The sequence below is a fragment of the Pholcus phalangioides genome, unplaced genomic scaffold (genome assembly GCF_987345545.1).
Source record: "Pholcus phalangioides strain wild (caught in Gottingen) unplaced genomic scaffold, Ppha-v1.0 ptg000020l_1, whole genome shotgun sequence".
In the NCBI taxonomy this organism is placed as follows: Eukaryota; Metazoa; Arthropoda; class Arachnida; order Araneae; family Pholcidae; genus Pholcus; species Pholcus phalangioides.
The window spans coordinates 14,487,194-14,501,321 of record NW_028301613.1 but is presented as its reverse complement, the minus strand read 5'-3'; the positions used below and the strand labels follow the sequence as shown (position 1 = coordinate 14,501,321).

At 38.9% G+C, this 14,128-nt stretch overlaps 1 protein-coding gene across 1 annotated transcript in view; it reads left to right on the top strand.

The window, feature by feature from the left end:
- The window catches only part of Tob (Transducer of ERBB2), a 44,360-nt gene extending 31,105 nt beyond the window's left edge, over window positions 1-13,255 (top strand). The window contains exons 2-4 of the mRNA XM_089248615.1: window positions 1,326-1,805; window positions 1,901-2,180; window positions 3,997-13,255. Coding sequence (XP_089104741.1) covers window positions 1,501-1,805; window positions 1,901-2,180; window positions 3,997-4,791 — 1,380 coding nt within the window. The 5' untranslated portion in view covers window positions 1,326-1,500 and the 3' untranslated portion in view covers window positions 4,792-13,255. The remainder of the gene's footprint in view (window positions 1-1,325; window positions 1,806-1,900; window positions 2,181-3,996) is intronic.
- Window positions 13,256-14,128: the final 873 nt, after the last annotated feature.

Below are 14,128 nucleotides of genomic sequence, written 5' to 3'. Positions count from 1 at the left end.
CTTGAAATTTTTAAATCAAAGAAAAAAATATTTTGTTTGTGCATCGTAATATTTGTTCTAAAGTATTTGTTTAATTCTTGGAAATGCATTGCATACCGGAGTAGTCTTTAATTTTGTAACGAGAATGCTCTAGTCCAGTGTTTCTCAACCTTTACGAGCCCACGGCCCGGTTTCATTCATTTCAGTTAAACACATGACCAACGTAAAATAAATGAGGGAAAATGAAACGGCTCGCGGCCCGGTGTGAATGAAGTTAGGACCGGGGTACCGGCCCGGCTGTTGAAAGACACTGCTCTAGTCAAGTTATAAGGATTTGCTATTAATTTTGTGAAGTTCTCGTAAAATTTTGTAGAAGTTCTAGCTAAATTTGTCAAAGTTCTAATATACGTTTGTAGAAGTTCTATCCTCAGTTTACAGATGTTCTAGTTGAAATTCGTAAAAGTTCTAGTAGACGTTTGTACAAGTCTCTAGTTGAAATTTTTAGAAGCTCTATTTCACGTTTGTGGAAATTCTAGCTGAAGTTTGTAGAAATTGTAGTTGAGGTTTGCAGAAGTTCCACCTCAGGTTTGTAGAAGTTCTAGTTCACGCTTGAAGAAATTCTAGTTGAAATTTGTAGAAGTTCTAGTTGGAGTTTATGGAAGTTCTAATCGGATCTCAGTGAGTACCCAAATTTTGTAAAGAGAGAATATTTTCAGTAATATTTTTTTTGGTTAAGGCCATGATTGAGCTTATAAAAGTTCTTATCGGATCTTTGTGAATGGTCTAGTTATAAATTTTGTGGAAGTTTCACTAAGGTTTGGCTCTAATCGAGGCTAAATGATTTGGTTTAGTGAAAGTTCTAAGTTTTGGAAAGTTCTAATCAAATTTATCAGGTTTTCGTGAAATTCTAGTCTACAAGCATGTTAGTCAGGTTTTACGTGGATGTTTTATAGTTTCTTGTGAAAGTTCTGACTGGTTTTTTTTTAGAAGTTCTAATCTGGTTTTTTTCTTTTCAATGTATTCTGTAAGTTTTGAGAATTTTTTTAAATAAGGTTCTTGGTGGCCAGTTCTAGTTTAGTTTATGGAAGTTCTAATTGGATTTTAGTGAACGTTCTCGTTAAATTTGGTAAAAGTTTTAATGGCAGCTCTAGTAAGTTTTCACTTCCGTCGTATTCTGTTGAAAGTTTACATGTTTGTCAAGTATAGCGGGTTGAGTTTAATGTAAAAAAAATTGTAAAAGTGAAAATCGTGAAAATAATTTTTAACTGATTTTTCTCTGATTCAATTGCTTCCTCACACTTTCCTATACCGACACGATTCTACATTCTTTACTATTTTCTTCTCAGGTTGCAGTCTCAGAGAGGGTAACTAACTACTGGTGAACTCGAAAAAAGGATTGCCATCCCAGAAACTCTTGATGCACACCACTTCGTGAAGAAAACCACTACACTGACCTTCGCTTTGACTTCACCGCTACAAAACGCTGCACAAAATTAAAATTTCAAGAAAGAAGAAAGAGAAATGCACGTTGAAATCCAGGTGGCTTTAAATTTCTTCATTTCTTTCCTTTACAACAAATTGCCCAGGCGGCGCGTTAACCAGTTCGGGGAGGAACTCGAGAAAGCCCTCAAGAGAAAGTTCCAGGGCCACTGGTACCCAGAGAAACCGTTCAAAGGATCGGCTTTCCGCTGCATAAAGACGGCGCCACCCTTGGATCCGGTCTTCGACATAGCTGCCCAAGAATCCGGCATGTCCCTGTCTGACATCGAGGAAAACCTACCGGAGGAACTCAGCATCTGGATAGACCCCGGTGAAGTCTCTTACAGGTAACGATATGCATCAATGCTCCTGGTTGATTATTTTTTTAATAGGCATTTTTTCAAATGAATAAAAAATTTATAGGGGTTTTTTTTTTTGGCAGGCTTGGCGAGAAAGGAGTGGTGAAAATCCTGTATTCAGAGTCGGAAAGCTCGGAAGACCGTGCTGACCGGGAGATCTACAGGACCTTCAATCCGGAAGCACAATGCTTCAAGCCCATAGACGGTGCAGTCGTCACGTCACAGCTTGGCTCTTTATCGCTCTCATCCACCTCATCTTCGACAGGCTCTCAGTCGTCGAGCAGTAGCCCATACGGCAACTCCCCGTCCCCAACATACAAGTCTTCTTCCAGCCCCATCAGCAACAGCGGATTTCTCGCCAAGGTGAGTTACGGTTGAGACGTGTCAAGTTTTATGTATTATTTATGCTGCTCAAATTGTTTACACAGTAAATTGCAGCAAGGGAAAGAACCAAGTTGGTCAAATTCATGAAATAGGACAAAGTTAAAATATGAGAGTCTCCGCTGCTCTTTGCTCTCTCAGAAGCTCAGAAAGAAAAACATCATTGATTGTTATCTCAATAAACATATGCATATTGGAATAATTCGTGACTTTTTTTTTGCCGCTGTGGTGGTCGAGTGATTATAGTGACGGACTCGCGGTGCGAGGATCCGGGTTCGAACCCCACAGGTGGTCGGCTGAAGTTGGTTTTCTGTGGTTCCCAACTTCAAGGCGCAAATGCGAGCCGATCTCCCCGTTGAAAAGTCTCGCCACAGAGAGCAACAGTCCTACAACGATAAATCATTCAATCATAACACTTCACTCATAGTTAGAAAAACTGGTGGCAGATGGCAGCACTACACATAACAAGCATTACAGAGAAACAAAAAACTTCACGTCAGGTTTCACTACACGTACACGCACATTCCCGCATGTACCGATTCGTTGGGGGTTCCGGGGGGGTGTAGCAGTAGTAGGTAGGGCCTCCGAAAAATGGCTCGGGGATCCATGATGTTCTTACGTCAGCCACCTCGTTGGGCAATTTGCCTGTTGTGGCGTTGTATTTGTATTTGAAATCCACCCTTTCTTCCATCTGCATGCCCTCTCCCACCTTCTGGTTACAAAGCTCTTTCGAAAAGTGATTCGGTAAACAGACGCAAGTTCAAAATGTTTCAGAGCTTACCAGTTCCTCTTATTTGTGTAAACAAACCGAAACCTTATTCCTGATGCACTGCTCGAGAGCCCATACCATTGATGAGTGCTTCGGTAAACAGATGCAGATACCAAATGTTTCGGAGCTCATCGGCTCTGTTTATTCGTACAAACAGACCGAAACCTTATTCTTGATGCACTGAACCAAGTACACGTACCAATGATGCGTGATTCGGTAAAGAGATGCAGATGCAAAATGTTTCGAAGCTTACCGACTCCATTTATTCGTGCAACTGAACCTAAACCTTAATCCTGATGCACTGCCCAGAGAACACATATCATTGATGCGTGATTCGGTAAACAGATGTAGATTCAAAATATTTCGGAGCTTACCAGTTCTTATTTGTGTAAACAGATCGAAACCATATTCCTGATGCACTGCCCGAGAGCCCATACCATTGATGCGTGCTTCGGTAAACAGATGCAGATGCAAACTTTTTCGGAGCTCATCAGCTCTGTTTATTCGTGCAAACAGACCGAAACCTTATTCTTGTTGCACTGAACCAAGTACACATACCATTGTTGCGTGATTCGGTAAACAGATGTAGGTTCAAAATGTTTGGGAGCTTACCAGTCCTTTTATTCTTGCAAACAGACCGAAACCTTATGCCTGATGCACTGCCCGAGAGCCCATACCATTGAGGCGTGATTCGGGAAACAGTTGCAGTTCAAAATGTTTCGGAGCCTATATCATTGTCTTTCCCTGAATACGTGCACTGATAAATTCCTGTTTTTGTATAATTGGTAAACATTATACTCATGAACTCGATTCGATCTGGAAAGCTTGACTTCTTTCCCTCCTCTACTTACTTTAGCCATCATTTCCCAATCACAATCACGTAGGAAAATGTTCATGAACATTTCATCAAGTGAATGTAGTTCTTGTTACAAAATGCTCGATGCAGAATATGATCCCTGTAGTTAAAGTAATTTCCATTATTTTATGGTTTAGGTATTCATTTCCGTCCTGTATCTTTTTCTCTTACAGTCCAGTGCGCCGCTCACATTTACGACAGCTACGTTTGCGCAGACAAAGTTCGGCTCGACGAAACTGAAGACGAACGGAAAGCGTTGTCACAGAATGTCGCCAACTGAATTCAGCAGCTACATCAAGCAGCGAGCCCTAATACAGCAGCAGCAGCAGCAACAACAACAGCAACATCAGGCGCAGCTCTTCGCCAACATCGCTCAACATCACCATCAGCAGCGACCGAGGTCCCTGTCGCCCACGCCGGCAACAAACGGAGCCAGCTTCGACGCCAACAGCTTCCTGCTTTTGGCGTCGGCGGCAAACCTCCATCATCAGCAGCAGCAGAACGCCAACAACAACAACACGACGGGCGGCTTCACACCAAACAACCATTTCTCTCCGCGATCACACCACCTCTTCGACGGCTACCTCGGCGACCTGTTGGCGAACCAGAGCGCTGCCGCCAATCCTCCCACCAACAAGGCGATGGGCCAACAGAGACCGTCGCCGAACCTGGCGGCAGCCGTCACAGCCAACCCGAACGCGCTGTCGCTCTTTTTCGACACCAAATCCGTGCTCAATAGCAGCAGCGGCAACAACAACGGTACCGCCATTTCCACCACTGCAAGTACCAACAGCAATAGCAGCAACAGCACGACTGCCCCGTCGGTCAACTCAGCTTTTTCGGTCGCCAGCGGCGCTGAAACGAGCGCCAGCGTTGTTACTCCGAAGTCGTCGTTCAGCTCGGTCGACAACCAGCTGAATTTCGGCGTCGCGACGTATCCCAATCAACACTTGCTGATGGCGAACTGAACGAGGAGAAAGAAGAAAAGAAAGATAAGATTATCATTATAATAATTATTATATAATTATAATCGTTATTATTACTCGGGCACGTTATGTTGTTCTCTATAGTGTGATCGATGATGGACTTTTTTCTCGTAAAAAAGGGTTTTTTTTTTTTTGTTTAAATATTTGATGAGATTGTAAAGTTTTATATATATATATATATAAGAGCAGAGAAAATTTCCTAGATGTTGTGAAAAAAGAAAAAAAATATTTTTTATTTTATTACATTACTATTATTTTTTTTAATGTTAGAATATTTAACCAAGTTTTTTGATTGTGGGACATTCTCTCGGTGGCAGATACGCTCACAGTGTGAAGTACAAAATATATATATACATTAATATATTCGTAATTGGAGAAGAGACAGATAACAAATCACAACTATGCAAAACGAAGTGTTTCCATTTAGAATTCTAGTCCAAAAAAAGAAAAGACCTACCACGAATAGTATTGATTTATGTTGTAAACGTAACAGTTGTTTTACACGTCGTTATTAATTGTTTTTTATGTCATTATTTAGGGTAAAGAAAACAGCACGCAAAAAGTTAGGGAATTCTGGAATCGACTTTTAGAGTGAATATTTCATAATTATATCTATCATCATATTAGTAGAAAAAATAATAACGAATCGGCTTTTTGGGTTAATATATTTTCTCGCAGCATTATCGATATCGAATGGATTAGTACCAATCGATTTCGCTAATGCGTTATAGAGATGGAATCGTGATTCTCGTATTATGATTGTTTCTTTTTAAATTTAGACGATGAAATCTCGATCATCGATCGATTCAATTGCGATTCCCCCCCCCGAATGGTAATGTAATTATTATTATTATTAGGTTACTGATATCGAAGAGTTTTTTGTTTTGTTCCTATCATCGTTATGATCGATCGTCGAATGATGCTTTTCTGTGTTAAATTATTTTGCTGATTTATGAACTTCAAAAGAAAAAAAAAAGAAATTGGTAAGTTATACGTATAAAGGAAACGTGTACTTAGTTATATGTACTTAAGTTCTATATATACAATGCAAAATCTATTCAAACGTAAATGAGTTCATGTTCGATAAGAGTTGCGTAATTCCACCTAAACTGCATGCTACAAATCTTTAAAAAGCGGTAATTTTTTTTTTACCCTTCGGGCTACCCCGCTTTCCAGCTGCATAACTACAAAGTATCATTTTCGCGAGATTCGGTAAAGAAATATAGGTTTGAATCATTCAAAGCCGATCTTTACCCTCGCCCTTCCTACACACACGCTTCCAGCTGCAAAGTTCCAAAGTATCATTGATCATTACAAGTTATCGTATCATCAAAAGCTATTCTTGCTTTCCCCCTCCCCCACTTCTGCCAGCTGCATGGCTCCAAGCATCATTAAAGCATGATTCGGGGATTTACGTACAGGATTGAATCATTGGAAACCAATATTTCCTTTGTCCTTTCTTCCAGCTGCATAGTCCGCTCATTCCCCCCCCCCCACCCTTCCTCCAGTTGCATCACTAACGCGTGATTAGGTAAACAGATACAGATTTGAATCCATTCACACACACACAAAGCTAATTTCTCTTTCGTCCTGTTTTTGTAAACACTCTCCTAACTTCTTCCAGCAGCTGCAAAACTCCAAAACATTATAAAAAAAAACCTATTCGGCAAACAGATGCAGTTTTTAAAGCTTCGAAGCCTACCCCAGCGCTACTTTAATTCCTACAAACACTTATTCCCCGTGCAACTGCTTCAAAGCATACACACTACTGACGCACGTTTCGGTAAACAGATTACAGCTTCCAAATATGCTTCGGTGGTTCTTCTTTTTTATTCCCGCAAACATATCTTCCAACGTATTCCAGCTCCCTAAATGTAACATTGACGCATATTTCGGTAAATATGTGCCCTTTCGAAATCCTTCAAAGTTTATGTAACTTTCCTTCCTGGGAACACACTCTCGGTCTGATTTCAGCTGCACTACAAGAGCACCTTTGGCCCTTCTTTCAGGAACTTGATACAAATACTTCAAAGTTCTTTGAAGCTCATTGGTTTCCATTTGTTTCTGAAACGGAAACTCTTCTTTGTTCCCCACTTCTCTAGACTTTCAAAAAATTGAAGCTCCTACTACTATTCAAAAACGATCACAATCCCCCGCTCCTTGTTTCAATCGCGATCGTTCGATTGCGACGACGTGAATTTAAAGGTGTTTTTTTTTTATTAGTATTGTAAATTACTCAAAAATGATCACGTATTTTTAAGGAAGAGAAAATTATCTTTTCGAGATCTGTGAAATATCCGCCATGTTGTTATTCTTGTTGTTGGCGTGTAAATGCAATTCTCTTTACTGCCAACGCTTAGCAATAAATCTTCAAAAATAATAACAAACGAATGTTTAATGACTTTTCCTCCTGTTGCTTCCACTCAGACGATATTGTTGGTTAGCTTCTTCGCGCGACACACACCGGGTAAAGACCTGGATTCTTCTCCCCATGTCAGCTTGTTGATAAATGATTAGCATCATTGTTAGAGTTTTTATCCGCAAGAAAAGGGAGAAAAAAATTCATTGTTGAAAATCTTGTCGCTCGTCAAAAATAAATTTTATCATTAACTCTGTTGGATATGGATAATAATTATGTATTGTTGTAACTGTTTTTGATACCGTGTCGACTCAGTGAATCGAAAATATTGATGTCAGTGATAACCATGTTTCTCCCCGTCTTTCTTTTCGTCTCTGCTCAGTTAATAGTTGCGAAACATGGCGAAAATTACTGAATGAGATAGTTTTTTACCGAACTTTTGTAATTATAATGCTCACACAACAAATAGAATCAATTAATAGAAAGAATAATGTTTTCTTTTGCTTTCTTCTCTCCCCCCACCCCCTCCAAAAAAAGTGTTATCACAATCCCAAGAAAACAGAACTTCACTACTAGTCTATGATAATTGTTGATTCATCATCTGATGAAATTATAAGATGGTTGTAATCGAAAAATTCCCGCAACACATTTTTAAAGTGCTTAGTTTAAAGATTCGTGATATAAAAAAAAATTCCCCTGAGAGAAAACTGTTATCGCTAGCGAAGAATGGACTCAACAATGGTTATCGCTTCATCTCCGCGGGTGAATAATAGTAGAAAAGGAAAATAGCTACTGTTGCTGATTAAGAAAGCGAAAAAGCCATTATAAAAATAAAATATGTTATCGCGCAAAATTCTCTGCGAGCGAAGAATAAAAGCTGATATTTGTTACCTAATTATCTCCGCGAGTGAAGAATGCAAAACTAAAACAAAAGTAACAGCAGACCAAATTCTTATGAGTGAGGGCGAATGAAAAATCGATAATTTCTTGTAACTTTCCCGAATTTACAGCATTGAAAAATACTATAAACCTCTTGTGTATATTGTCGAAATTTATTTTCAAAAATACCGCAAAGAACGATTTCGTGAGAATTGAACTCGATTGGTCTGTAATATATTAAGCATGTGTACAAACTATTAATATACGATATATTTTTTTTTTCCAGTAAATTCTTCCTCCAATTTCTCTATTATCGTGATTCACGCATGTACGACGTACATTGTGCGTACACCGTGGGGGAAAAAAATTATCGACTAACAATAAATACAAACACAAATGCTACAACAGGCACATTGCCCAACGAGGTGGCTGAAAAAAGATGCCCATAAAAATATGGATGCCAAATATAACCAAAGACAGTAACCGAACATAAAAGCATTTATCACGAAAGAAAAAACTAATGAACGATACTATATAATGCTACGCCACAACCTGGAATTGTCCCTTACTAAACGAGTAATGGTTTAACTCGTGTAGAAGCAGTTGATTGACGGTGTCTTATTAACTCATGGTCCATCCAGTTGAAAATTTCGGACACTTCCATGTATCCTCTGTACACCTGCATTCCTCCAATGTAAGCATATTCAATAAATCAAGTCTTAGCTCAAGCCTTTTGTTCCAACAAGAGCACGCGGAGCTCTTTTCTGGTTCCCCTCAACCAAGTCTCTGTCCCTCTGTAGGTATGGTCTTCAAAACCTTACACCATACTCCAGTCCAGGACGAACTAAGCCTTGGAAAAGCGGAAGAATGACTTCAGAAGAACGAAAAGAGTCCTTTTTGAAAATGAAACCGAGCATTCTATTCGCTTATTTGACCACCAATGAATAATGTCCAGAAAACCTAAGCCGCTCGTCAATGAGAATTCCTAGATCGGTGATTCTAGTTTCATCCAGAACAGTAACACCATTCATCTCGTAAGCAAAACGCGGATTGTTCGAATCAAAATGAGCGACCATGCACTTATTAGCCCTAAAGGTCGTGCTCCATTCATTTGCCCATGCTACACTCATATTCAAGTTCGTCTGAAGCATCTTCCTATCGATAGGATCCCCGACTATCCCCGTTAGCTTCACGTCATGTGCGAAATTGCTAACAATCCCATCTATACCCTGATCGAGTTTACTGATAAAAAGTGAAAAAGAAGTATAGGGTTCAAGAACACTTCCTTGAGGGACTGCACTTGTGACACCTGTCGAATCGGAATTCCCCGTTCACCCTAACCCGTTGTGCTGTATCTCTCAACCACGATTCTATCCAATTTAACAAGTTGCACCAATCCCATTCTCATGTAAAGGCTTCGAGTGTTTGCACCCAATCGAATGCTTTCTGGAAATCAAGATTAACAACATCGACGTTTCTGCCTTCTCCCAAAGCATCAGTCATGTGATCATAGAAGAAAAAGAGGTTGGTTCCACTTGACTTCCCCTTCCTGAATCCATGCTTGTTTTCCGACAGTAGGTTATTCTCAGCTGTCCACTTCACCACAATTTCCTTTAGATTATAATTTCCAAGTTTCCGATATTATTTCGAACTATATCGACAGTAAAAATAAAGTATCGATGAAGTTTTTCGAAGACAAACTGATTGTTTTTCTTCTCCCACGGTGTACGAAAGGAAAATTATGCAATGAATGTAAAAATAATGTACAAAAAACAGAATTAATCTAGATGATGGTGAACAAAAGCGTTGTTCTAGTCGATGTTCAATAACCATTAAATTTGTGCAATAACACGTCGTCGAGTTATATTTATACATATATGGTAAAGCTAACGGTGTAAAAATGCATGTCAAATGTCGTTATCGGGTCAAACAAAAAGAAAAAATTAATCGGAATTCGTGTCAGCCTGTTGTACCTCAGAGTCGATTTAAACATGTATTTCCAAAAAGAGAAAGAAAAAACTGTACCAGCATCTATTGACACAGATATATTTTCGTATCTATTCTGTATATTTCTGTTAGTAATCTATATCTATATTTGATATATATATATACATGATTATCATCATGATTGTAAAATGGCGGATCGCGGAGTCGAAGAGAAGAAAGGAGAGAATACGACGGGAAGAAAAAGAGATTATATATATATATATTTAATTAAAATGCTTTCTAATAAAAGGAAAAGGATTCGGGAGAAAAAAAAAAAGTGAAGAAGCGTTATTCGAATGAAGAGAAAGAGATGGTATTTTATATTTTGTACTTGGCGGCGAAAAATGTTATTATTAGCTTACTTTTGTATTTAAAAACTCAAATTTTAAAAAATTTTAAGAAAAAAAAAATAATCACAAAAAAAAAAAATTTGTACGTGTACTTGTTTTCTTCTTCTTCTTCTTCTTCGTCTTAGATGGAAAAATGAATACCCTTCAGAAAAATTATCCGAAATCGTGTTTTTTTTTTAATTCTCGGATACCGCCGGTGTAAGATTTAGCATATTTCTATCCAGATGTTTGTTAAATCTTGCCGAGTAATGACGACGAACCTTCATGAGAGCATTGACGAAAATGGCCAGGTGGTGTCTGAAGAAAGCTCCATCTTTTCCGGTGAGAAGGCCTCGATTTTTACCGCAAAAATTCGATTCGAATAATAACAATCAACTGCCCTTCGCGACTGTAAGAATGAAAAAAAAAAATTCTCATTATTATCACGAGATAATTATATTATTATCTCGGCGAGTGAAGAATAAAAGGCAAAACAAAGATAACAGCAATCACTCCAAAATCTGCGAATTTTATCGCTCAACTTATTGCTCTCGATAAGCAGAGAAGAGAAACAACTCGTATATATTATTTATAAATCTCCGCGTGTGAGCATGAAACAATGTTCATGTTTCGTACTTGAGAACTTTAACATTTTTCTTTCAAAGTAAACCGTTGGATAAATGATGTTTCTTTAAAGTCAGTAATCTTTTTTTTTTTTTCATCGACGAACACACGGGGTTGCATTGCCCAGAGCACCGGCAACGCGTAGGTACATTCGCTCGTCACATCTGGCACTTTCCGTCAATGTCCTTTAAGGTCCCCGCAGACATTATCGAACTTCAATTCGATATTCACTACGAAAAATAACATTCGTATGTCATAGCTTCCAGGTTAAAAAAAAAACAGCGAGCGGATAATTTTTTTGAACAGACCTCTCGTATATTGATGTATAAAAAAATCCCCCCAACTTCCCTCACGTCAATATGAAAAGTGTGATATTCATTGTAAAAAAATTATATATATAATGTTAATATCCTTTTAGAAGAATCATGTATAGCGATTTATTTTAAATATTTACGTGATGATGTGCAAATGTCTTGGAAATATTCGAATTGGTCTCATTTTGATTTCGTTTCGCGAGAAGGAAAATTAATATTTGTATCTTTTCCCCCAAACAAACCGCCTACGATCGATGTATAGCAAAAAATATCGGTTTCTGTATAAGCTATGATGTTGACGACTATTCAAAGTTTATGAATTGTGAATAATATCTACAAATGATGACTCGTAATACCATCGCTGTTTTTTTTTTTAATAGATTTTTTTCCCTTCGCAGTTATTGGGTTCTGAAACGATCAAAATCAACAAAAACCAACAAAATCATTTCCACATCGCCCAAACAACTATAAACGAGAAATGAAACGTACGTAATCGCAGTTACGTCGTGATGTCCGCGAGTGAAGAATAAAACCAGAATATATAGAGATAACAGCTGTCACCCACAGAGTACACGGCAAATTCGGAATGGAATAAAAAATCCTAACTACCATCGCGCAATCTCTCTCCAGCAGCGTAGAATAAAAAGAAACGATAATTTTTATCTCCGCGAATGAAGAATAAAAAAAAGTGAACGGGAGACAAACATCTGGTATTACTCCCGCGAGTAAAATTGGGAGGGACTGTCACATCGCGTATTCTATGTTCAAGCGGACAACGAAAACAATCTCTAATTCTCATAATCTCCGCGGGTGAAAAACTATCTGTAAGGCAGGCGCGATACGGCAAGTGATGTAGCGTGCAACTGGACGCGGATTGGTTAAAGAACTTGAAATTCGGGTTTTTGACCAATCCGCGTCGAGCTGCATCGCTTGCCGTATCGCACCAGTGAGTAAGTATAAACCCTGCCTTATTTTCGTAATCTCCGCGGTGAAGAGTGGAAAAACATAGATAACAGCTGACTGATAACTCACATCTTCAAATGAGTAAGTATAAATAACTCAGCTGAGACAAATAATCTTCGCGAGTGAGTATTTACTTTTATGATGTACTCTCTTAGGAAGAAACAAACAGGTGCCGCTTAAAACCTCTCTGAGTGAACGGAGAGGAAAAGAAACCGTATAGATGTTATCGCGCGATATCTCCATCAGCGAAGAATAAAATCAGTTTTTAGAAAACACTCTGAAATATGAGATATTATTTTCAATGGTGACTATAATATTTGCTAGAGCAGATGACGGAATTGCCTTCAACAAAATGATTCTGCAGAAATGTTAAACGATCGGGTTTCGTAGATGAAACATAAAAAGTAGCACCGATCGTTCAGAAAATAGTGATCGTTCTAAATGTGCACTGACCTTCGGTCATTTCTAGAGAATTCTCTATAACTAATAATAAGCATTAGAAAACGAAACAGAACCCGATCCAAAATCGCTTGTCGATGTAGACCTTCCGATTCTGACATGAAATTTGTGTTTAATCATCCGTTCTTTGTGCTTCTGGAAAATTCCGTAAAATGTTAGTTTCTTAATTGGTCACCTTTGCGGTGTACATTAATTTAGAAGAAAGAGAAAATTGAAGATAAACACTGTTACGTATTCGTGTCTCGTTTCCATGTCGTGCATCGTGACCGGCAATCGCGTGACGTCTCACTATGGTCTTCGTAGTGGTTTGCCAATACACGTTAGAGTAAGAAGAAATCAACAAAAATAACAATATTAACAGGACATATGTGAGTATTCGGGAAAAAAGTCCTACTACGTCTAAAGGTGGTGATGATGATGATGTCCGTTTCTCTTTATATGTGACATGCACATTGTTATTATTATAGTGTTTAAACATTTTTCATACGTTCTTACATTTTTAAGTTTGTAATAAATGTTCAAGCAATTATTAATACGTTGTCCGTCTCTTGGTGATTTCGTGTTTCCTTTCTTATCTTCAACATTTCCTAGCAAGTCTAATTATTTTGAAGGCGAGTCCACACTACCCGTGCTCGAGTAGCGAGGGCTCGCCTTTAAGGGGCACACAGACTACTCTGGCTCGACTTGGGACCGCGTGTGATATAAAATTCCACCTACTAGTCTTCTGTTGGTATAGGCCACTACACTGACGTGACGTGAACGCACCAACAGAAGATTCGTGGAATGATGTGGAATTTTATATCGCATGCTGCATTACCGCGTGGTCCCACGTTACGCCAGAGTAGTCTGTAGGCACCTTTAGACAGTGTCGTCTTAACGCATGCCCGACCCGGGCACGGCCAACACCACCTATAGAAATAAGCCTCCGCAAAAAAGCTCGTGACATCATTTCACCTATTGCCATTGGATATAGCAGGTCGATACATGCAATGTCTTTACCTTTTTTGCAGTATATCCAATAGTTATAGGTGAAATGGTCTTTAGTGACGTCTCATAAGCTTCCTGAGGAGGCCCTCTTGCCATTGGCACGGTTGGGAAGTCTCATAAAAATAAGATATGGTTAAAATTATAAGGTAGGCAGGATTTCATAGCCTGGTAAAGGGCCAAAAATAACTTTGTCCAGGAACCCATTATGCTTGCTCTTAACCCTTACAGAAGCAATCCCGAAATATCTCGTCCAAATGATCCGCTTTATTTTGGCAATCCCGAAATTCTCGGCATCTTACCCTCTCATTTCGGCATCGACGAGCTCAGATACCGTTGTAAGTGTTCTTCTCCTGATAACATGTTTTCCTTCCCACCCACCCCCGTCCTGTAAATCAACCACCACTGGGCAGAGTCGCCTT